The 27,528-nt window shown below is 34.4% G+C and overlaps 1 protein-coding gene across 4 annotated transcripts in view; it reads right to left on the bottom strand.

The window, feature by feature from the left end:
• Nucleotides 1-27,528, bottom strand: part of LOC112461302 — a 239,338-nt gene that overhangs the window by 49,274 nt on the left and 162,536 nt on the right. For all 4 annotated transcript variants that reach the window (XM_025026497.1, XM_025026499.1, XM_025026498.1 and 1 more), the window contains one exon: nucleotides 3,113-3,256. In XM_025026497.1, coding sequence (XP_024882265.1) covers nucleotides 3,113-3,197 — 85 coding nt within the window. In that variant the 5' untranslated portion in view covers nucleotides 3,198-3,256. The remainder of the gene's footprint in view (nucleotides 1-3,112; nucleotides 3,257-27,528) is intronic.

Below are 27,528 nucleotides of genomic sequence, written 5' to 3'. Positions count from 1 at the left end.
ATCCATAGATAAGTGATTTGTAAAAGATATTCAGTCACAAATGTTTAATTACAACAAGTTATTGTTCAAATTTTCAAAGTTTTCTATAACTTTAAACTATCGTAAAATTTATCTGTTTTACTTATCATTTATCAAAATCTCGACAATCTCTATGTTGACAACTTTTAATACTGCAGTATACAGTTTTGTGAAAATTTTGCGAATCGCCGATCTCGCTCACATTGTCCGGAAAATGCGCAAACGTCAGCGAGCCGATATATATCGTGATATTTGGCATGGGCGATCTTGTTTAGACGAATCGATATTGCCGGCCACGCCGATAGCACAGGCTGTAATGGCAACAGCAACAGCAACGACAACGTGACATTCGTTCGTCGTTCGTCGTTCGAAAGCAATTTAGCGCACGCTTTGCGTCGCGAGTGATCGATCGATCGCGTCGAGCAACGCCGTGTAATTTTGGCCACCGACGACGTTCGTAATGATTTATAAAACGGCAGACGTCTATACAGAGATTTCGGTGGGAATTTCGAAGATCGCTTAGATTCTCTCGTGCAATGTTTCTTTTTGCAGACAAATCGATATATCACAATTTATTTACTTCGTGCTTCTATATATACCCAAGCTGTGTGCTCAAAGAAATATATTTGAAAAGTGATTTATAAAACGGCGGATGTGTATACAATGATTTCCGCGAGAATCCAAGAAATCTTCTGAGCAATTCTTGCCTGTGAGAAAGATCACTTTATCATCATTTATTTGTTCCATATTTCATATCAACCTACTTAAAAGAATAAGATACTTGCGAAACTAAACCGCGATTTAAGTTGCGATTCGAACATGTTCCGATTCGGTTTGAGTAATTTCCGACGGTGTTATCAAAGTTCTATTGGCATATTAATCTTCGCTTTGTTCGGGGTTACACGTATTATTATTCGCGGCGGTCCGATATCTCTGTGAACATGCTCCGAATAACACGTTCTGTGATAACAGATAAGGCGCTCCGCGCGCTCGTCTCGGGTTTTGTTGCCGATCCGTCTGGGAAAGCTTTTTCTTCAATCTCGCGTCCTGAATACAAGCAATTGTGCGAATGATTGATCGCCGCCGTGCGATATGCCGCAGCGGCTGCGGAGCTTAAAAGCGCCATTGCTCCGCGGGAGTGCAAGTGATTCGCGCGAAATTTCGGCGATTAGCCCCCCGCGCGATACAGCCTGCTGAGCCATAAAATGAAGATACACTTCGCGTTTGTTCCTTGTGATTGATAGCCTTCCGATCGGGTCCGTGTAACCGATGCATAAGTAACGTATCATTTTTCATTCGCCGCGTCTGCAAATTTCGCGTCTAATTCCCTTTTCCACCTTCGGGAGCCGAGCGCGTTTTCAGAGCTCGCTACGATCGAGCGGACGTGCCGAAGTAACGTGGCGCACCTATCTCTCCGCGCTCCGCAATTTGTCAGCAAGGATTTACGCTTGTCACGTGTGATAGACAAATTCGCGAGACGTGCGAAGAAGGAAATTCCGCAGATTATTCCTGCGGGCGCGACAGATGCAGTCCCAGATGGACGTCGGTCTGTGATGGGTTGAATTAAAAGTAAGTCTAATAGAGTGGAAATCCCCCGATTCGGAAATACGGCATTTTCATGAGATAATTCTCACAAGAAAGAAATATGTAACTTGTTATGATAATTTTATAATTTTAAATGCAAACGCAATAATGAACAAAATTTTTTTTGCTAAAAAATTTCTTAATAGTTATATAGTTGCATATTGATATAGTTATATAGTTGTATATTGATATATTTCTTCATCACAATTATTATACGTATAATTTATATCAATTATATTGTCTTTATCAATAAGTATTATATTTTGTTTATAAACAAAATTATAATATATATTATATATTATATATTCTATAATATTAACCATGTAATCGGTTTTTTCTGATATAACACAAAATGTGTATTAATGTTACAATTTAATACTATAGATCTATTTTACAAAATGTAAAACTTTTTCATTTTCTTTTCAACTATAGTAGAAAGGAACAGATTTCAATCTCTTTGCCTCTTTTTGGCAAAAACTATTAAAATTATTTACCGATTAATATTTTATTGTTTGTTCTTTTTAAGGAAAAAAAATGTATCGCTTAAAATTAGAGTTATTATGATTCATAAAAATAACAATGTCTTTATCTGTGAAAAGCTGGCAACATTAAGCGCAATCTCGTTATTCGGTACTTTCAGGTTTCGTAGGGTGCGCGGAACTGCGTGAAAGGGCATTCGCCTACCAAATGGTGATTGCTAGGAAGCGCAAGAAAGTAAATTCCGGTGGGGTTATCTTCGTATAAAGACTTTATAGAACAACTGGCTCGGTAGCTACAAAAGAGTTTCGCCCTCTTTATCCTGCCGGGCACGGCCGTTTTCCGTTGTTACGACTCGACGCTTATAGCGCAGCTAAACATTCAGGTTAATTAAAAATCCTCGCATTCCGATAAACTGAGACAAATAAACCTTCGTTTACTCGCAATAATATTACATCGCGAGAGTATTCAACCGAAAAAGTGTACCATAAATATTTGTTGCAAGCAGAGAGCGAGCGGCTCGAATTTAGCGCGAAAATCGACTTATTAAAACATGATACAAAAAATATTCGAGATTTTTGTCGTCAGCAATTCATATTAAAGTTCCTCAAATTATTGTCCTTTTAAAAAGCTTTATGATATTTTACATGCAATACATATTGAATGTAAAATTTTTTTTAACAAATGCCATTATTTCGTTAATACATAATTCAACTTTTACGTTATTAAATATATGTATATTACATAACTTAGAAAATTAATTAAACCTTTGTATTATTTGTGTTCAATTGCATATAATTCGATGTCTGTGTAAATTCTCATTTAGTTCATGATTAATTTTTATCTATATCTTTCCAATGTGAAATTGCATTAGCCGAATATGAAAGTAGTCAGAAGATAAAATTAAGTTGATATTTTTACTATATTGCATTATATCGTTTTAATAAGTTATTCAAGTTTTAGTAGATGTCGTGTAAATGTGTCTGTGCTAAAATTAAAACGTCAAGCAAAAACTGCACACTAAATCACCCACCTGATGCAGTGACAGTAATCATGACGGAGACAATGGCGATGACGCCGAGCACCGAGGCGGTCGGCTGCATTCTCCAACCGGTCATCTCGAGGATCCACGCTATCTCAACCCTCAGGAACCTGCTCCATCTCGTTCATCTTCCCTCTGTGCAAGAAACAGAATCGTTATATTAGTAATGAAAACTGAATGAACCTTGAAATAAATCGCAAAAAGAGCACATTTTTCTTCTACTTTTGAAGAAATGGGTGAAAGCAAAATATATTCAAAGACCTTCATGAAATTCAAACATATTTTTAATATATATCTTTGTGCATTTGTATTTTTTATACCTTTTCCTCAGAATAGTGTTTCTAAATTGATATCATCTCACTAAAAACAGTTATTTTTAATTAACTTCAATATTTTGATAATAAGAATTTATTTTTTGTATAAAATTATCTTCAACTAGATGAGTTATCGAAATCTCTAAAGAACACATGATTCGCTTTGCTTTACGATGGTTAAGGATTGAAATTCATCGTAGGATCGAATTTCCAACTAGGCGCTATTATAAAAAAGCTCACAGGAAAGTAGGCATCGTAACTTTTACTGCGTTACTCAAGTTTTAATCGTCGATTGTAATAGGTACTGTAACCTAAATAGATAAACCTGCACAATGTTACATCTTCTTTTACATCTGTTAACGGAATAAAGTAAAACGTAAAAAAGATACCAATAAGTCGTCTTTCATATAATAAGCAATATAAATCACTAGAAATATACTTTTAACATAGGCTTGTTTCTTACTTTTATTTTAGCACAAGATAACATTTTAATTTTTTCAATAAAATGATAAAGTTTGATGTTAAAAATATATTGTAATAAACATGGAATTAGGTTTTGTATTAAGTTCTCTTGCAATAATAGAAATAAGAAAGTTGCAAGATTCTACTATTTTGCTCTCTATCAATTATATTTCTCTCTCTCTCTCTCTCTCTCTCTCTTTTCACAGTTTTTATAATATTCACTATATCAGATTTCAATTAAAAACAAGAAACAGTGCTGTTAATCTCAGTTTTATGAAGAAACAACGCGGAGTAAAAAACGAAAAACTATTTTCCATGAGCCAGTCTACAATTTCATCTTTCATCATATTAATGAATATGACAGAACGAACCTGGATTATCCAAGGCAGATTCACTACACAAAATGTTGCACACACGCGATAACAGATACAAAACGTAAAAATGCTGCTGCTAATGAATTAATTTTTCTTCCCCTAAGGGTGTCTAATTATTATCGATATCATAAGAGCAATGCTTCTAATTATTTTACAATTAAATAATTGATAATCAAAATCACAAAACTTGTGCATTCAAACCTTCTTCAAAATTTTTTAACATTTTCATATATAAAAACAACTTATTTTTTAAAAAATCACATTGTGCTGTTAATAAGTAAGGAAAAAATGAAAAAAAATTAAGTTGTGCAAAAATATCGATCGTCTTGCCCGAGCGAATATCCCGTTTACGCGGATAAGGCAATTATTAAAGAGCTACCCGTGATTAAGCTCGCTTCCCTAGAAATATTATCCCCGACCTCAACTACGTTCCCTAATTTGCATCCGTCATCTCTAACAAACACGATTTGCTCGTCTTTCAGACGTTGACGGATAAATGAAGTTTTTGAAGTAGCTACAGCCATCAATAAGCGTCTTTATGCGTGATCGATCAAAAGTCAAAACTGTCGAATGACACTGGAATGTCATATTAACTGAAGAAAAAAGATTAAGAAAGAAACGATACCAAATAATTTAATTTTAAAAATAATAAATCTGAAAGATTTTGCATAATAATTATTAATAGTTTATCCATTTATTAATGATTTTATATGACATTAAGATGAATTAGCTATAAATTGCAATCATATAAATAAAAAAATTAATTCTGAATTGAATACATAATAATAGATTGTTCAAAAGATCGATTTTACATACAAAAACATATATCAGTTTTATATTCGCATTACTTTTTATATCTGTATTTACATCTATAAAATATTATTTAGCATGTTTAAATCACTTTATCTGCGGTTTTCCGCGAAATAATTTATCTGGCTTTCCGCGGGTGACTGCTTAATAGCCATCAGTTTTTATATTCGCTGTCGATATATCGACACAATTCACCACGTTATTACACAGTTTCCGTTAATCGTTAACGAAGAGATGACATTTATTTTCCGAAAATAAAAATAGGACGGTATTGAAAACCATTGATCATGACATGTACCTAGCTATACTGAGATTATCAATAAAACCGAATATTTCAATATTTTTACACGCCGCATATAAGTTTAAATCTATTTACTTATATGTATATACACGTATGTGTAACAAATTTAGTATTCTTTAATTGTAAAAATTTGTACATGTAATATATATACGGAAAGAATAATTTTACTGAAGTATTTAAAATTTTAGTTGAATATAGATCTGAAAATAATTTGTTGCACCATCAAAATAATTATGTAGAACACTCAAACTGATTGCTAAAATGTCAAAACTTTTTACAGCGTTATCATACTTCAGCGACCTACTATAATTATTTTGATGGTGCAACAAAATTATTTTCAGATCTGTATCTAGCTAAATTTTTAGATACTTGAGCAGAACCGTTTTTTCGGTGTACAATTCAACTTTGATAATATCGCATTAGTTTAACTGTAAATAATTTAAATTTTAAATTCAACGTTACGAATCACAACATAATTACACATAGTTATACGAAGTGTATTGAAATTTCCGCTGTAGTTATATATTTCAGTTATTGCAGAGTAATTAGAACTATATTGTACATTAAAAGTTTTTGACATATAAACGACGCATAAATCGTAACCGTTTGAAATTAGTGAAGCCGTAATATAACTTAGCTACGAGCTAGCAAACAGCATATTGAAACTTCTCTTCAGAATTCATTTCTTTCTTGTGACGCTATTGGAGTTGTTGCGCGCGGAAAGTTGCCAACACATTAATTGCAATTAAACGGCAGGACGCGACTATAGCCATATATGTCTGCTCGAGACCCACATAGTCGTTAACATAACTTCGTTACGAGCCGATGAATCAAACATCGCAATTACCAGTCGAAATGTTCGATTTGATGAAAAATTAAGGGCGTAGAGCACTTTACATAATCCAAGCTCATTTAATCATATCATGCGCAAGCTCCTAGAAACCCAGTCATTTTTAGATTACCTTCGACAAAGCAGCTTACTCAATAAAATGTTTAATGTCAAATATTGGAAAGTCTAATGAGATTACGCTAAGGTCAGTTTTAAATAAATAAAATCTGTATCTACAACTATATATAACTGAATCTGCAGATAAAAAAATATTGGTCATCTAGGACCCTCTGCGCGCACGACGGTCACATAATTAAGTCAGAAATTGTGACGAAACGATGTCCGACTCGATGGTCGCGCTTATCACACAGTCGCAGCAGATGGAGATTCTAACGAGTCCTCAGCCGACTGCCAATTATAATGTTTAATCAGACGTACCTAACTACAGACGCACGTGTATACATGGCGCGCTATTACTTACCGGGAGTCGAGACGGAACGAGATTTGCCGAGCCGAGGAAGTCAAATATTCGCACAGATATGATTGCATAATTTCGCTCGGCCTCGCGTGGCATTTCGAGAATTCCTACTTAATGCGAAAACTTTGATCTCAGATTTCTGCCTCTTCTTTAATCCATGTACCGCGTCTGTGCAAAGCGTCGTAATAGTAAATCAACTAATATCTTCTATGAGCCAGCTAAACGGCGGAATCATATGTTTATCTTACTTTCGCGCGATATCGCGTTATACGCGTCATTTAATCGTACGGATTATATAGGTCGTAAGAGTTAATCTGTATACGCTTGTGTAATATTAAGTCAAGTTAGATGATTTACGCAAGCCGATGAACCCGAGTTGATGTTTAATATTATGTAACACACACACACATACACACACACACAAACAGAAACTCCGTAAAATTTCAAGTTAAAAATTATCTACTAAGAAAATATGCTTAACTTTCAATTTGCAGATTTGCATTACGAGGTATTTTAGTGAATATTAAAAATTTTCTCTCTTCCTTTTTTTAAATAGCAATCGCATAAATATTCATACCTATAATTGAAATATAGATTATTTGTATGGCGTAAAAAAGTACTCTAATAAAATTAAACTTATTCTGACCACAAAAATAAAAATATATAAAAAATACATAAACATTCGTAAATTAAGTTAGACTATTTTATTGCAACTTGTATTACAGTCATTTATCACATAAAAAGCGTTTTATCTTTTAAGAAATTATTTTATTTCTTTTCTGTGCTATAAAGTTTAATTTAAACGTAACATGATAAATATTATTAAAACAAGCTGCTCATTAAAGTCGAAATAAATAAGATTCAAGATCTTATCCATCTAATAAATTGATCTATATTATTGTACTCTTTTCTTCAGATTACCTTTTACTTTACGAGTTTACACGTATAATTTTATTTCATTTAGTAGTATACCTCAAATTTACCCTTTAATTTCACTTTTTATATACATTTATATTAAAGTAAAAGTAATTAAGAACAACAATTCTTTTACAAATAAAGCTTAACAGCACATTATAGGGATAAAACCGTACATAACTTAAGTCAAGAGCGGCTAAGAAAGTATCTCGTTAAGTTGTTTGCCAAAGAAAAACTGTTCTTGTCAACGCAAAGTTTTACAGATTCTATCCAACTGAATCACTTCGCTTATTTCAATGTGTATTGGAAACGTTGGCTACATGCAAATGGAAAGAGTTTCAACAGGCTGAAGGCTGAACTACGTGATGTTATATATACCTATAAAATCTGTGCCAAAGAATCATTGTTCTACTATTAATAATAATTTTCTCTATAATTTCAGGAACGTATATCGCTACGTTAATATACAATATAATTATAATTTGTGTGCAATAATATCTTGTGCTTATATCTTTATGCTAATAAAGCAAAAATGAAAAATTTCTCTTAAAAATATAATATAATTTCAAAAACTGTGCTAACATATGTCACGATAATTTATATAACCTCATCATTTAATTAATTATTGTATATATCCCAATCACAATATCTAGCAATAATAATAATAATAGATATGAAACTAATATCTAAAAATTAAAAAAAACGGTGGTAATAAATAAAAATAAAACAAAAGCAGAAGATAAAGATAAGATATTAAAAATAATTTTAAAAACTAATTTTAAAGTTTTTGTAAAAGTTTTTATTAATTAAAAATAAAATGTCAGATAAAATAAATTGTCTAAAACAAATCGCAATAAATTTTCTGTGCCAAATTTTGTTTTCAAAAACATCAATTTCAAAAATTTCAATTTTTTTCAATTTTTTTTGGTTATTTTTTTATGAACAATTTATTATCCCTATAATTTTGTAATAGTAGATATAAATATTGCATCTTATCTTTCAAAAATCATTGCATACGAGTATGTACCGTACATTTTCAATATATTGACGAAAATTCAGTTTTGCTCACAATTCGACTAAACGCTCTTAAATAGCACGGTTGCTCACTTAATAGATACATTGCAGAATCAAGACGTCGCTCGCACTTGCTCGCCCGCGATGGGCATTGTTTGTCGAACTACTCGAACAATCGCGTTAACAGGCTGCTCCCGCGGCTCATCAATATCGTTCAGAAGTTCTCGCCGCGCGCCCAAGTTCTCCCTCGCCTGTGAGTCCGTCGCGTAATAATTATAGGGCCGTCCACACTTTCGCGAACAGCGGCCTAGTTATAACCGGTGGGATGTCTCAGCGTAGTTTAGTTGAGGCGATTTGGCATGGAACTTCGAAGCGGAGTTACAACGACGGGCTCGATATATTCAAGTTAATAGCAATTACTGTCGGACGAACGCAAAACCGGCTGACTGACGGAACTTCCCCAGTGAACATACCCCATCGTTAGTCGTTAAGTCCAAACGGATCACACATGTAATATATAATATCATGTTCTATAATATATATTTCAAGAGAATAAAACCGCCGCGCCGTTACGCCGAACGTCAAGTAATAAACCAAAAGAATGGGGCATTACGCCACGAATGGCTGAGAATTTTTCATCGCAAATCGTCTGCGAGTGGTGTCATTTACTATCCGATAGACGAAGTTCTGAAGAATAAATAGAGCCCTGCGATAAGCCGGGCTTTCTACGGTAAACTAGGTATTAAACTGGATTTTGCTTAATCCTTCAATTCAAAAATTGTCTGTGTACCTACCTCTTTGCAAATATTTTTTATAAAAGCTTTTATAAAAAATTATATTTCCGTGCAGCAAGTCTTTGAATTATTTTGTTTGTTATGACAGATAAATAAATTATCAAAGTTACTAATGTTACCCTTATATCTCAACATCTTTTTAATAAAATAAAAGTTTTCGATAAATTTTTGAAGAAATCAGTATATCATCTTCATATTAAAACTTCGCGTAAATCTACTATTGTTTTTACTTAATTAAATATATTCGTGTTCGAAATACATCAATTCGTGGAAAAATAAAACCTTAATACTCTAACAATAAGTTAAGTTATGCTACCATTCATTTCGCAGTTATTATTCGCCATGCCACAGTTCTCAGATCTACACAACGTTCCACACAGTTTTCTTGTTTGGAAAATTAAATATCACTCCATTCCGTCTGCTGATTGTAAATGAGGCTTCGCAACTTTGCCACTTAAGATAGTACTAATACATACGTCAGTTGTAACCCTTTACGTAAACTGCGACACAGATGGTGGCGCGAATCTAGTTGCTGAGTCAGTTAAACTTCTTAAGTAGAGTGCGAGATGGTTTTTACTTAATCAAGGTCGCTAGCATAATAATTTATTCCTTATTTCTGGGTCAGTCTAAAGAATTCTAAAAAAACGCACATGCTCACAGAAAGCAAAGATTGAGTACTTTTGATATATATCCATTAATTAATTATTAATAATTAGATTTTTTACGTCATAAAGCATGTTAACTTAGATTGTGATGTTAATCTAACAACTACTTCTAGATTTTATCCTCAGTTAATTCATGTATGCATATTATTTTATTAATTTTTTCACAATCCATTTCTTTCACTTCTTATTCAAAAAATGACTTTCACGGTTATGACTAAAATTTAAAAATACATATCTATACAAATACATATAATATACACAAAGTATTTCATGTCTTGCACATTGTTTTCTATTAGATAGATTCATTAATTTCGAATCAATTTCTTTAGAAAGAAATGTCAAGACACCAATAATTTTCAAGTTATATATAAATGGTTGAGAAAAAGTAAGCCTCTTAACAAATTAAAATTCAAGGAATCAAATAAATTACTGAACTACATTCTTTAACTAATTTTAAATAAAAACTAAATGAAAGAAATTCAATGGAATTCTAATTTTAAACTAAATTAGAAACATATGTATGTACTGCTGAAGATTGAAAAGCTTTCTTCGATAATCTTCCCTCGCTAAGGAAAAATCGACTTTAAGTTAATTAAAGAATTGGACCAAAAAAGTAGTAAAAAATTAAACACATTAAATATAAATCTTTTACCACATATTCTTGAGTTTTTTAAGCTATTACAGTCATGTAACTTTATATAGTACCTGAAATATAAAATACAAAGGCAATGATGTTTTCAAATTTGTTCCATTTTCACATAAACTCAATGTTTTATTTAAAAAAAGCAAATTTAAAAATTAAAAAAAACATTTTTTAATTCTTCGCAAGATTATGATAAGATTAATAATATGGGATGCTTAAATATTAGGAAATATTAATGCTTAATGAGAAACAGAAAGTTTGTACGGTCAAAGACAAAATTTGCGAATTTATTTCAAGGGAAGAAATGATTGGACTGAAGAAACCTAAACCAGAAAATAGTAGATTGCTTCCTTAAAAGTTATGGAATGATAGTAAAACACGAGGCACTCGAAATTTTCGGTCCTGCCTTTAATTACAGAAAACTCCTACATTTTAATAAGTTTTGTGTATTACAAATTAATATATCTGAAATATAATAGTAAATATTATCTATATATGAAGAACTTTGTTTATTCATTCCTTTCCCTAAAATAAATTTGCAAATTTTGTCTTGCATTTGGTCATACAAACTTCCTATTTCTTCTCAAAAAAAAGAAAGCTTTTGCGATATAGAAATTTATGGTTTATCGTAATAAAATGATTTATCATAATAAAAGTTTGAACAAAAGCTTACTGTAGTCTAAACTTTGAACTAATGAAAGTTAAGAAACATTTTTAGTTCACACGCAAGAATAGTGAATAAATTTTACTATTATTAATTGTCGACGGCAATTATGAAGTCGCAGAGCGACTTTCCAGAAAATTAACAAAAAACACTCAAATCTCCGCGGCGCGCAAATAAATGCGGCACATTAACATCACCACTCCCGTGACGCCACTCTTTGCCCGGATATTCTAATTAACACAGACTGTAATGCACCGTGGCGTACCGCTGTAATTCGTTGTAATAACCTTCGAGGCAATTAATTGTGCGCGCGCTTACTTTACGATTAATTATACGCCATACATTCGTTCTCCTGTTCCGCGTCGGTGAAATTGCAAAAGCAACAAATAATACCGCTGCATTCTTTTCCAGTTGAAAGATAACGCCTGTGTAACCAAGAAAAGAAGAAGAGAAAGAGCATCAACACAGTGCTATCTTTTTCAGTATAAATAAATAATTTCATAAATCCAAATTCTAAATCCTCTTCATCGATGTAAAAATATTTGCTTATTTATTAAATTTATTCTATCAAGAGTCGAGTCATATCTACTTTTCAATTGTTTCAAAGAACCCCGCACAGTTCTTATAAAAATTGGATTTTGGTGAAATTAGCTAAAACTTTGGAAATAGTCAGTTTATGTGATCCACCGTTTAATATATGAGCGTTTAAAAGTCAAAATAAGGTGTTATTTCGGTACTATTGTAGGTCAGTGGATTACAATGTATTATTTTGCAGAATCACACAACTTATCTTTTTTACATATTTTTGTCTTAATAAAACTTCTTTTTACTAATACAAAAATATATATTTATGTAAAAAAATATATACATGCATGTATATACACATATGTATGTAAATGATAACCACGAAACTTATCACGCTGTCATACCTCGGCCGCCAGCTTCATAATAAAATAATACCTTACTTTGACTTTCGAAAGCTCATAGTGCTTAAACTTCAAACGATCGATTATTGTAAATCTTGCCGATTATAACTTTCAATCAGCATCACATAAATTATCTATTTTCGAAGTTTCAGCCAATTTCACCGAAATCCACGTCCTACAATAGTACCGAAATAACACCTTATTTTGACTTTTGAACGCTGATAGCGCCTGTACGGTCGATTATTGTAAATCTTGCCTATTATAACTTTTGATCAGCATCACATAAACTATCTATTTCCAAAGTTTCAGCCAATCCAATTTCCATAAAAAAAGATCTTGCCTGTGCAAGGTCTGTGCAAGGTTTTTTAATAGTATTGACGTTACACTGTCATATAGATCTAAACTCATACTTGTAAAGTTTCTTTTTTCCTAAAAGTAAATATAGTGTTCCTATATTAAATGGTATGCAATTCCTGTTAAAGTGTTCTTATATTAAATTTTTATATTACAAATTAGAGATTTTCCGAAATCAGAAGTAACATAACTTTAAACCAGAACAACAACTTCGCAAGAAGCTGAACCTTGTTCTAAACTGCAAAACAATGTATGTTGATTACACTAGTTATATTGTAATGGATGAGGATCTTCAAAGGCTCATTAATTCTGCGAAAGCAAGGATGGTAAGAAATTAAAATAAGAAAGGAGGTGTTTCATAACTCGTAAGAAAAAGGGAAGGAGTATATTTTAACAATGTGTATAGCACTTATCTCTCAGTGCAAATAATTTATTTAATGGCAAATATTGTTGAATATGGCGCTCTAGCGCCTTGAAGCGCCTCTATGTTCGCACAGACACGCCACGCATGCTAGGGAAAATTAAAGTTCCGTTGCGTGAGCGCTTACTGCGTTTCACTATATACTCTCACTATCTATGTACTCTACTTGTCTTGTCGTTCGTTCGTTACGTTGCAGTGTGTATAAAGTTTCTTTTCGTTGCATTACCTTTTTCCAAAAAGACACACTGCCTATTGTATTCAAGTCTTATAATTACACGTATCTTAACCACAATACCGGGCGTAAGTCATTAAATAACCCTGCGCAACAGGTTATCGGCCCAGGACAGCCCGCAGAGAGTACTTGTGCGTTATTTACGAGAGAGGTTAGATTCGAGTCTCGTTCGTAAAAGTAAGTCGAGCCTATCTTGCACATTCTTGATAATCCGTTGAAAGCAGATCACAATCAAAATGTCGACTCACGAAGATCTGCGTGTTCCCGTCTTGACGAAAGCATCGTATCAACGCTGGAAGTTTGAGGTTACTGCTTGTCTCAAGAGCGTCGGCGTCTACGAGGTCGTGCATGGCAGCGAGGTATATCCGACGGACGGAAGACCGGAAGAAATAAAAGAATGGCAAAAGAAGGATGCAAAGGCAATGCGTATTCTGTCAGGCGGCTTAAGTGATGATGATCATTCGGCAATACGAGAATGCAACACCTCGAAAGCGATGTTTATAAAAATAAAATCACTTTACGAGACGAAGACTGAAGCAAATAAATATCTGCTGAATCAGGCATTGCACGCCATGAAATTCAAAGAAGGACAGTCCGTCCAGAGTTACTGTTCCGAGTTAGCAGTCATCGTGCAACAACTTGAAGCCATCGGCGAGAAGATCAGTGACGCAACATTGGTAGCGAAGTTAATCAATGATTTACCTACAAAATTCGACACATTCCGTGAGACGTATTACATACAAGCAACAGGTGACAAAACGATAAAATTTGATGACATCCGTCAACAGCTTGTACTAATTGAATCACGAAGAGATGAAACCTGCAGCAAATCAGACAGCGGTGATGCACTTATCACAAAATCACAAACGTCAAGTAAAGATAAAAAACCGAACGTTGATAAGAAGCCACGAAGCAAAGCTGAATGCTTTGAATGTCACAAGCCTGGTCATTTTCGGAAAGATTGTCGCAAATACAAAGCCAGAATTGCAAAAGAGCAGTCACAAGGTAAATCGACCGAAGCAAATCAAACGTACAGCAAGTCACTAATGCTCGCATGTCGGTCGGTATACACAGCAGTCAACAGTCAAGACTCATGGATAGGTGACAGTGGTGCCTCGAATCATATGACGTACCGAAGAGATATATTCACATCATTTGAAGAGATCAACGACGGCTCATATCCAATCACAGTAGGCAACAATGAAGTCATTTATGCTAAAGGCAAAGGAATGGTTGATGTTAAATCGTTATCAGGAGGCGATGTTACGCTAACAAATGTATTATACGTGCCGAAACTTGGTCGTAATTTGCTTTCACTTGGTGCAGCAACGAAGATGCAAGTCAACGTGAAGTTTGGTGAAGATGTGATCGAGATGTCGAAGGATGGTCGACGACTGGCAACAGGACATCGTTTACCAAACAATCTTTACGAGATGGACTTTATTCAAGTCGGCAGTGCAGCTAATATTAGCGTTCAAGAGGCTTCGCTTCAGGTATGGCATGAACGGTTAGGCCACGTAAACTATGGTTCAGTTCGTCAACTTGCAAGCAGTTCAGCGGTTGAAGGTATGAAATTAGCGAAATGCTCAACCAGTGGGAGCGATAATTGTTTCTGCGAAGCATGTGTTTATGCAAAACATTGTAGACAGCCATTTAATGAAAGTAGTACTCGAGCCACTAATCCAGGTGAGCTGATACACTATGATATATGCGGACCAATGTCGACTGAGTCGTATGGTGGTGCAAAATTAATGGCGGTATTCGTAGATGACTATTCTGGTTTTCTGTTTGTCAAACCACTGGCAGCTAAGTCGCAAATACTTGAAGCCATACAGGAGGTAATTGCTGAGGTAAAGGCAACCGGTAACGAGGTAAGACGTACACGTTCAGACAATGCACCTGAATTTCAAAGCGCTGAAATGCGTAAACTAATGAGAAAACACTCAATTGTACAAGAGTTTTCAGCACCAGGCGCTCCACAGATGAATGGACGTGTTGAACGCCAGAATCGCACGATAGTCGAAATGGCTAGAGCGATGCTTACAGGTGCAGACTTACCACGTGGACTATGGGCAGAAGCGGTAACGACAGCAGCGAAGATTCGTAATTGCATTCCGTTGAAGCGATTAAACAACAAGACTCCACAAGAAGCGTTTACTGGATACAAGCCAGATATTGGACATTTGCGTATTTATGGTAGCAAAGCATACGTTCTGATAAATGAAGGGAAGAGATCAAAGTTTGATCGAAAATCTGAAGAAATGTTACTTGTTGGATATGCATACAAAGCATATCGTCTTTGGAAACCAGGTACTCGACGTGTCGTAATTCGGAGAGATGTCATTATAGTCGAACCTCGAACACAGCAAATGGCAAGAATTGTCATACCAGATGACAAAAATGATTCAAAAACGACAGATACAGACATCAAAACCGAAGATGATTACGCTAATACTGAAGAGGAGGCAAGTGAAAAAGAAGAGGAGGCAAGTGAAGAAGAAGAAGAGGCTAGCAAGAAACCGCGCAAGAAACGTGAAAAGCGTATGGTCGAAGTTAGAGCTGATAGCATTGCAAATCAAACGCGAAGCAAAACACAATGTGTTACATCAATGACTAGCGTACAATTATGCGCAAGTGCGTTTATTGCAAATGTTGAATTACCTACAACACTTGAAGAAGCGAAAACATCTCCAGATGCGAAGAAATGGAAATTGGCAATGGCAGAAGAGCTTGACTCGCTCAAACGTAACAAAACCTGGACGCTCGTCGAAGCACCAAAGGATCGTAAGCCAATTCGTAATAAATGGATCTTTCGTTTGAAAATCAAACCAGACGGAAGTGTTGATCGGTATAAAGCGAGACTTGTCGTAAAAGGGTGCTCGCAGAAACCAGGTATTGATTTCTCAGAGACGTTTTCACCAGTAGCACGATTTGATTCAGTGCGTACGTTACTAGCAGTGGCAGCAGCGAAGGATTTCGAAATAGTCCAACTAGATGTCAAGACCGCATTCTTACATGGCAAACTTACAGAGACGGTTTATATGGAACAACCAGAAGGATTCAACGATGGTACGAATCGTGTGTGTCTTCTAAACAAGAGTCTCTACGGTCTTCGACAAGCGCCACGCCAATGGCATGAAGAGTTTGACGACTTCATGACAGAATTTGGTCTTGAACCGACAGATGCAGATCCGTGCGTATACATTTCAGAGGACGGCGAACTAATGGTCGCATTATATGTTGATGATGGTCTCGTATTTGGCAAATCAAAAAGGAAAATCATCAAGTTATTGAAAGCGATGCAACAACGATTCGAGATAACAAGCTCGGATGCGACATTTTATCTTGGCGTCGAAATTATACGTAATCGAGAAGAGAAAACCATACGGTTGGTACAGACAGCATATGCAAAAGCTATACTCGAGAAGTTTGGAATGACAAATTGTAATCCGATAGCTACTCCGGCAGATGCAGGCACTACATTGAAGACAAACATCAATGAAGATTCCAGAAATGTGCCATATAGACAACTTGTTGGGTCGTTAATGTATTTAGCAGTTGTGACACGACCAGACCTGGCATATATAGTGGCGACTCTCTCAAAATTTCTTCAATCGCCAACAGATGAGCACTGGAACGCTGGCAAGCGTGCCTTGAGGTATCTAGCAGGTACAACGGACTTCGGAATCACGTATGGATGCGACAAGTCGAATGAGCTGATCGCATATTCGGATGCAGATTGGGCGAATTGTGTCGACACGCGAAGAAGTATGAGTGGTGTTGTGCTCTTACTCAATGGTGGACCAGTCACTTGGTTCTCACGCAAACAAGGAGTCGTCGCGACATCAACAACCGATGCGGAATACGTAGCAGTACATGACGCAGGAAAGGAGATTGTATGGGTTAGAAGACTACTAAAGGAGATCGGATGCAATCAAGATAAACCAACTACGTTATTTTGCGACAATGCAGCAGCCGAAAAGCTCATTGCAAATCCAATACTTCATCGCAGAACTAAACACATCGACGTAAAATTCCATTATACCCGTGAGTTGGTCGAGAGCGGAATAATCGAGATCAAGCATGTAAGCAGCAGTGGACAACTCGCAGACATATTTACGAAGCCACAAACGAGGAATCTTTTTGAGGCTAATCGGAAGCTACTTGGAGTATACATAGCGAACATTTCAGCGAGTGGGAGTGTTGAATATGGCGCTCTAGCGCCTTGAAGCGCCTCTATGTTCGCACAGACACGCCACGCATGCTAGGGAAAATTAAAGTTCCGTTGCGTGAGCGCTTACTGCGTTTCACTATATACTCTCACTATCTATGTACTCTACTTGTCTTGTCGTTCGTTCGTTACGTTGCAGTGTGTATAAAGTTTCTTTTCGTTGCATTACCTTTTCCAAAAGACACACTGCCTATTGTATTCAAGTCTTATAATTACACGTATCTTAACCACAATACCGGGCGTAAGTCATTAAATAACCCTGCGCAACAAATATTTTTAGCGTTATATATTGTACGGTGTACTTTGCGAGACAAAGATTCCGTTACGCAATTATTAATTTTTATAATTATTACGTAAGCGATTATCATAATAATTTATTACCGTATTTTAATTTCGTGACATCATAAAACAAAACTGGGCATCAACATCGTTTAGTAGAACTCTTGAAACCCATTAAAATTTAGAGAGAGATATATATATACCCACAATTTATAGTCAAGCTTAGTAACCTTCGAACTTGCGAAAACTTTTGACAAAGTGTAGTAACAAGTCCATCTAACTCCGCGTCGTTGCTTTGAATACCCGGTGAAATCGAAGCCGCAATTTCGCGTATAAGTTTTGAGCGTTATTTCGCGATTCTAATACCACCCCTCAGTTGTTATAGAACAACACCATGGAAACGAGTTCGCAACAACGAGCAGCATCCATGGGATACTGCCATGGTAATGTCATCTTGCTAACGTCGCTTTAATGACTCGCAAATTTAACCTGCTCTCCACCGGCGCGGCGCGCTCGCTCGCTCACCGCGCGGAAAGTTTGTCGAGAAATCCGAGTCGGCTATCGCTGAAGTCGCAGTTTCGGAACCCAGGATATTCTGGAATTAACGTGATATCGATTCGCGCGCGCCGAGTGCTCATTAGAACACGCTACGTTACGTTCACGACGGGGCGAGTGCACATTTTCGGGATTAACGGCATCCCGATTTTACTGCAGCGCGAAATAATTAAGGCACGATATAAGACGCCGATTATCTACGATTCGAGTGTACCCAACCCGGTTAATCGGTCTTTTGAGTGTGTTCATTGGCAATTTCCTATTTCCGCATTTAGATGAGGGAATCACGGAAGCTACGCGATTTAGTAATTCATTTTTTATTATAATAGTATAATTTTTAGAATTAATTAAGAAATAAACGCAAGACATCAAATTACTAAACTAAATTTTTCTTGGAAAAGAAAAAGAAAAAAAAAGAAAAATATACATGCTAATTTTAAGTTATTAACTTAATAATACCTTCATAATCAATTTAAGAACTAAAAAATGTACAACATTTGTAAATACATAACTAATAGCGCTATTAAAGTATTATTAAGATTAATTTACGCACATAACATTAACGCAAAATTTCAATATTTATGTTAATTAAATATCAATTTATAATTAGGGATTATGGATTAAAGAATCTATATCCACATGGATTAAGGGATAATGCAGTCAAAAAGAACGCAATCCATGCGTGACGCAACATGAAAGCACGTAACTTTGAAATATTTCACAACAGTGCGGCATAACGTCACAAGCGAGATTATCCATATAATATCAACGTAATTTCCTTTTTATATCCATATTTCACATTTATCTCCATTCTATAATTTAATCCTCTTGTACAGTTTTCAAAATCCAACACAAATATTATACATATATTTAGATACAAGCATTAAATAAAGAATATTAATCATATAATTCGTAGACGGTAATATTAACCATCTAGCAGCAATAATAGCGAAATATTATGCATGTAAGAAAGGTAAGAAGATAAAATGCGAGTTAGAGATAAGTATGAAATACGGATATAAAAATGCGATTACGGTGATGAGCTCATTACGTGGCTAATCTGCTTATGGCAGATTAATGTTACCGCGCCGTTTGAAATATTTCAAAGTTTACGTGCTTTCGTGTTGCGTCGCGCACGGTATCATGGCTGTATTCTCTCTGGCTGTATTACCCAAATCCTCACCTTAATCCATAATCCCTAATTACAAATTGATAAGTAATTAACGTGAATATCGCTCACGCGTCCGATGCATTAATATCGGAGCGCCATTTACGGCAATTCCCGTTGTTAGCTAATCGATAATCGTACTAATCCAGTGGCCTATTATTTTCTCATTCTACAACGGCAAAACTAAAAAATTTTCGATATCACATATTATAGTAAAATTAACATAAAATATTTCATATAAAAGAGAAATCACTTTATCTTTATTATTTAATATTTCTTAGACAATTTTAGCACTCTTTTTAAGAATTAAATATGAAAGTAATAAAGTATGTATAATCATGAAAGGAATAAACTTCAATTATGATCTTGGTCAACATCTCGCACAATAAAATATATCTCATGGACTTAATGCATGACTATTCTCTTGCCTGAATTTTACCTCAATCTATTAGTAATTTGTGTATATTAATTAAATAGATCTTCAACAAATTGCTAATGCGTATTAAAATTTTATGAATATTAAGTATTTTCCATCGTTGTTTGTCCCATTAACGAGCGTCCATTTGCTATCAGAGGCGTATTCGTCGCTTCTGTAGTAATACATCTGGCAACGTATAATACGGTTTGTAAGGAACGCCCGAGAAATGAGATCTTTAATTAAAGGTACCACAATTTTCTTCTCTATCTCCGTTGCACAAGTTGGCGCGGAAAAGAGAGGCGGCGCGATGCGGGACAAGAAGTAGACGAAATTCGACTCGCTCAGGAGAACTAATTTCGCCGTTGCGGTTCGCACATATATTTATCCACGAAGGTGTATTCCGCGGGGTGCAATGAATGCACCACATCGGATAAGACACATAAAAAAGTTCCGCATACAGCAGCCGCAGCGCCGCGGCGCCGTCCATGACGCCCGCCGCCGCCCGTGTTCTCGATAATACAACGCCTTGTTTACGGTTTTCGAGCTTATCTCCCGGTTTTTCAATTAAATGAAGCGGCGCGTCCAATTAAAAGCGCGCATATCTCCTGTGATCCTCGAACAATAGATGATTCAATGAAAAAATTCGATCAAATATATTTATTTCTCCTCCTGATAGCTGCGTGATCTATTTCTTGAATACTTTATGTCACGCGTCGTGGGAATTATGCAATGCAAGAATAACGTCATTGATATCTTGCAGCCATGAACTGCAGCCTGTCGTAAAATGAAAACTCATCGTTATTACATCGTTGCACTCTATGTCGCGAATAACTTCTGTGACAATTACTTTGGATTTACTCCGTCTTAAAGTTAATACTTGTCCAAACATAAAGTTATAACGACGTATGGTTATAAAATAGTTTTGTTTACAATTACTCTAACTTATAATTAGCAGGGGAGCTTGGAAGCAGTCTCTCGCGCGCGCGTGAGAAAAGAATGCGTGATTGTTTCCAAGTGGATAAATTTCATTTAACAAACAATAATTGTAAAACTATAAATTGCTAATCACTCTCTGTATAATATCTAAATGATAAAACTTTGAATTTAAGTTTTTGTTCTTTTCTTCTATTTTTTCTTCGTCTGCTTTCTCTTTGATATTTACAATAATAAATAAATAGATTTTCTTTAAAAATTCGTTTTTATTATCTTCAATTATTCGAAAATTGAACTCGGTTTTTTAAAGCAATTCAAACCTTTTTCAATTGCTTCGCTTAGGGTACCATGTCACCGCAAAGTATATAGACTTTACAGGAGGTGTCGGCTTTATAGAATTAATTTTTCTCAAGAAAAATATTATAGGGATGTAAAAATCGATACCATTTACAAGGGTATATGAGCAATATGCAATTATTGATTGCAAAATCTATTTAAAAGCAATATTTTTAAGTGGCAACAAGCACGCGATTGTTTCTAAAATTATGATTTATACATTTATTAAGTATATCATCTTTTCAATTTTTTCGAAAACATCGCATTGTGTACGCAATTAAAAATATATTTTTACGCTTTTATATAAGTTACCTAAGTTAGAAATAAACATGTATATTTTTTCCAATTATTCTCATTAACACATACAAACTTTAGAAAAAAGGATAGTTTCACGAATAGTTTTTATATTAATGTTTATCCTCGACTTCTCGTTTGGAAAACCTAGTTAGAACATGTTTTTATTTCAATTGTTAATGCTAGCATGCAAGAGAAGATAATTTCTTTGGCACTAACCGTCTTCTAATTGTATATACGTGAATGGTGAATTTGCGTCCGGCTAGCCACTTCCATTTTGTGGTTTTCCGGAAGGCACTAGACTGAGAAAACTAATTTCGCCGTAGTCGTCCGCGTATGTAGCCATTTTGAGTAGAAAATATTCCGCGAGACCTAATGAATATATCGCGACAGGTCGGACGCATGAATAGCCGTAAAAGTTTCGTTTCTTTCTTGAGTAGAATGATAATGCGTTCGCATATAAAAGTGCGAACATACCGGCAAAATGCGGGTGTAACCGAATATTACGCATGCAACGATTACCTCTACAATTTTCATAATTTACAATTAATATTCTTTAGAAGAAAATGTAAATATGATTATGATAATGTGAACATAAACATAGAATAAATAGAAAATTTTAATCATATTTATTTATACCTCTGTGCAATTTATCTTTATAATATAATATTCAAAGTAAGTTCGTGCGCGATATATTCGTGAGAAACAAGTGTAAAAAGGTATATTTTTTTAGATTATCAAACTAATTATGTATAAGTTTATTTACACAATTAAGATAATACATTTTCTAATTAACTTTAAGTAATTATTATCAATAGCAGCTTTATGAAACTAAATTAAAAATTACTTTAATCTAAAAAATACGATAAATATTACACACATACATTCTAAATTAAACTTTTTTTATGGAGTATAAAATTTTACGATTATCTTCAAATGTATATATATTTTTGTAATTACTGAAATCCGATTAAATGTTAAATTTACCAATACATTTGTACTATCTGAATTTAAAATATCCTATAAAGAAAATACTCAAACAAATAATGTTTTCAATAAAACAAAAACTATATAAAAGTTTCATTTATGACATCAATTATATCATTCAAAGAAAGATGATTTCTTTTAAAAATATATTCTGATGCCTTCGGTTGTTAGATTTGTTGTACTTATTAAACATATCTAGATCGAGAGACTTATTTTATCTAATTTAGAGTTTTGCGAAAAATCATAAAAAGTTGTTTCTCATTTTGATAAATACAGTAAAATATTATTCTTATCGACAAGAGTAGTAAGATATAGGTTGATTAGTTAGAAATTATTCAAACTAATTATCCCCTGCTAAATTTTCGAATAATTGAAACCAATGACTCATAAGTTTCGCGTTTAATTTTATGTGCATAAATATTTTCTATTTGCCTTTTCGCAATATTGTTATTTTCATCGTTGCTGTAGCCTTTTTGGTTTTATGGTTTATAGAAAAAAGTTCAACCTTTTATAAAACAAGTAAGTTTAGTTTTCAAAATGCTCGCGTGATTATCGTGGTCGCCAGTGCATCGTGTTATCGATTATTGAAACATATGGAATATATATGTTGTGCTCACCGAGCGTACATTCGCTTCGTAAAAGCGCTCCAAATAATTTTTTTTGACACAAAATAATTTAATTTAATAAAAAATATCCAACCACCTATTTCAAATATAAACTCTTCTTGGCAAATAATTAAATCATACATCTTCGAACAATCCTGTAAAAAATTGTAAATACAAAATGTCTCATAAACGCAGCTGAAAAATGTGAAATTTTAATACATATTAGTTATTGCAAAAATGATATATTTTTAGAATTTGTTTTTAAAAATTAGTTCTCTCTTTCCTTTTTCCCCCAGTAAAAATTTCGAGCATATAAAGCTTAGTTTATTATATTACGAGATGTGTTCTCGCGGTACAAAATACGAACACACTAGTTTTTCTGGAAACAAATCTATTTTTCAATCTTGATAAAAGTGGTTTTTTTTCAGACAAAAAATATCTAAATAAAGATTTCGCGAAATATAGCAACGTTACGAATATAACGAACGTATATACATGAAAAATCGTAAGGAAAGAGTTCTACGATTTTACGTGTCGGATGTGTATGCCTGCCAGGAAGTTCAACGGTGTCCTTTTCCCTCGGGACTACGACCCGAGGACGAAGTAGTTGGAAGCGAACCGAAACTTTCTCGCAAGGTTATTCTCTCGCGGGCGTGTTTTATTGCCGCGGTCCGGCCGGCGTGGCGCGCCCGAGTATTTTGTGAAGATTTTTGTAGAGTAGTCGGTAGATTACTTTTATCCGTATTCCGCACTAAGAGTCCTGCTTCGGATTCACCTATAGGGATGCCGGTCGAATGAATTCTTCGAAAGGATCTGAGTTGAGAAAGAAATTGATTCACCTATCGTACGCGCACAGACGCCGCGCGCTCGTATAAATAGCATATATACGTATACGAGATATTCCAAAAAACTACCATACTGAAAACTACATTATATTGAAAATTACGTACACCAGAAACCAAACTAAGAAGAACATCATACGTTTCAATGTTGAAGAATAAATACTTCCTTAACTAAATAAAAGAAACTTTTCTTAATTTAACTCCAAGTCGACTTTAGCTAAAACTTAGAAGAGAGAGAGAGAGAAAGAGAATTTTAATTAAAAAATTTATCATTTTCAATCTAATTTGTATAAAGGAAATTAACATTTTCTATCAGATTTTTACTGAAGAAGATTAACTTCAAATGTACATATACATACATAACTTTATAAAAAATTTAAAATAATTAGCTGAAAGAAGAAATAATAATGCTTAATATGTATTATATTTAAAATAAATAAATCTTTCTATTAAGAAAAGAAACTTTTTAAGATCTAACTCTCTACAGATATTAAAATATTACAAATAGATATATATCTTTCCATAATAATACGCAATATATAGACAGTTATTTCTGTTCATATGTAAATAATGCTGTAAATAATGCTGAAGTTAAATTTTGCCATTTCGTTACCATCTTTTCTGAATGTATACGTATACATATGCTTATACTACTGCAAGTAGTTACATAGCTAAAAAGGAAGACGTATAGAGGAATAATTTCCGGACTCGTTCGCATCTAGTCATAGACATCACTGGTAAGACAATAAATTTAAAAAATATATCTTATACAGAATATTTAAAACATATTACGGATATAACATACAAAATATGTATGACATACAACGTAAAAAATATCTGATTAATAATGCCGGAAAAATATTTGAACACATCTCGCTGTTTAATAGTAAAAATCTTAATTCCTGAACGACAATCAATCCTAAAGCATAGCCTGATTTATTCTCGTGTTGCACGTGGCCGGCAACCCGAGCGAATTCTAATCGTCACGCTTCTGTTTCCAGTCCTCGCACATCCACGATGAAATGGTTCCCAAGCGGCGTCACTCGGTACGAGCCGTCGCGTCGGGCATACTATGAAGATACAACTTCGTTTACGAAACAGGCATTTCGCAACGGCTACGCGCGTCAGACAGAATTCCTCAGAGCTTTCCTCATCTATTCGCATGGTCTTGTATATTGATTATTTAATCGCGCGTCGCCCTTTTTCGTCCGACTAAAATTTTCCTGACCGGAAAAACTCACTGCATCATATAGCGCAGTCAATGGAAAATTTCCTCTGGAGTGAACTTTGCTAATTCTAACGGACAAGGTGGCCGGTGACCAATTTCGTTATCGAAGTTACCTTGGTTAACCGCGTGTGCTACACGTGTACATGGCTGCACTATATACGCGATGTAATAGAGAAAAAGATGACCGCTGCGGTACGACGAAAGGGACCTTTTGCGCGACGCAGAATTAACTTTGACCAACCTATGTTGGTTACGACCCAGTTTTTTCACCCGTTTCTGCAGCTTGCAAGGTCTGCAGAGGTTCCATTGTAGTGAATACTTTGGATAAAATATGTTTATTTTTTAACAAATTTTTGCTAGAGCAATGCTCCAGTGCAATAGTAATAATAGTTTAGCAGATAAGTGAATACTTTGGATAAAATATGTTTATTTTTTAACAAATTTTTGCTAGAGCAATGCTCCAGTGCGATAGTAATAATAGTTTAGCAGATAATTATTTTAATTTCTTTAAAAAAAATAGAAGAATTTAAAAAAAATTGCTCTCAGCACACAGTAACTAATCCTTTTTTATCTAAGTCTTAATAATTAAATTTTAATAAATAAATTAAAAACAGAATAGTTATTATGTGCATAAAATTTTTCAACGTCCAAATGGGCGATTGAAAAATGTGATTCGTTAATAATTTATTAACTCGAAGTAATGAATTTTCTTTCGTTGCTATAGTCATTTAAATAATTAAATTAAACTCATTTCCGGTTATCCTTTCGGTCCATGACCCGATGTCTTCTTCATTGGGAAAAGTCTAGTAACGAACTTCGCTAATTCCGCGATGCAAGGACAGCAACAAATATTATTACCAAAGTTGTCTTGGATAATCAAATGGAATGCATTATATATATATACTTACAAAATATGAAATTTTTATAAAATAAATAATAAAAAAATAATAAAGATTGTTACCGAATATTCGACATAAGTTAATTTATATCTTAATTTAAAAAAACATTTAATATGTTAATGATAGCTTATATAATATATAAAATGTTAAATTATAACTTAATTATGATTAACTAACTACGTTTATCACGGTACGCGTATATAAAAGAAATAAAAAGTTTATCGTGCATTTTACGATCTTCTAAAGATTGTAAAATGTCATAATGCGCAATAAACACTTATTCACTTTAGAACTTCGTCAAATTATAATTGCAGAAATTATATTACGAATACTGTCGTAACGATGTACTTCATCAATCATTAATATCCCACGTACGTTGCACTACATCATTCTTGCGTTTTTCATCAAAGCTGTAAGATACACGCGCACTTTGAAGTAGATCGCGACTTTAACACTCTAATCTTTCATGGTCTCGTAGGTAGTAACTCGTAATATTATTATCGCCGCACATTGTATATCGCGCGCGTGTTTCCTAGCCACCGACTTTCATCACCGTAGAGAGACCAAAGTTGCGCGACGTTACATAGAGCGAGACGCGTATGCAAGTGTGCGTGTATGTGTCTGTGTGTGTGTGTGCGTGTCTGTGTATGTATGTGTGCGTTTGTGTGTGAGTACACGCTCGTGCAAATGCGCTGGCGAAAGTTGCTAGAGGAGAGTTTAACAACTGAAACGGCCGAGAAGGCACCGCCAAGGTAACTGTTGTTCCAGCAACGTCCGGCTATACATGCAAGCCCTACTACCAGCTCGACGAAGAGTTATAGCGCGACGCCCATTCGCCGGAAGTAAAAGTAACGTCTTCCTTGATTTGGTCGCGCAAACCCAACAGCGTCGTAAAGCGACAGCATAATGCCCGCCACGCAATTTACGTTTTAATCATCTGCAGTATTGGTTTAACGACAATGATGAAAACGGAATTACTTTCTCTGGTTTCCTTTCGCGGAGAACATTACATTATCGATTCTCCGACAAAGTAAAATTTACGACCACGGAGAAAAATGTCGAAACTTCCGCAACAAATGCGATTTGAAGTTTTATACTTAAATTTCTCATTATTTCTTTCTCCCGTTAATTATTATTAACATTTAATGATTATTAGGATTAGTAAAAATAAATACAAATAATTTTATGTCTTATTGCTTTTCTGATTCGTCGAATTAATTGTCTATTACTAAAGTTTCGTTTTATGCAATATAAAGGATTTTTGCATTAAATCGATGCTAAATTAAAAATGAAATAAATGTAGCAGCTAACTCTTAAAATGGTATCCGATTACGCTTTCAATTTGTAATCTGTTATTTCTTTTTTAAAAAATCCAATCACAGATTTTGCAAATTTCGCGGTATAGAATATAATATAGCCAAAGTGAGGAAACAGTG

This window comes from Temnothorax curvispinosus, unplaced genomic scaffold, assembly GCF_003070985.1.
Source record: "Temnothorax curvispinosus isolate PA1 unplaced genomic scaffold, ASM307098v1 QBEX01011250.1, whole genome shotgun sequence".
NCBI lineage: Eukaryota > Metazoa > Arthropoda > Insecta > Hymenoptera > Formicidae > Temnothorax > Temnothorax curvispinosus.
This window is presented reverse-complemented; position numbering and strand designations above follow the sequence as displayed.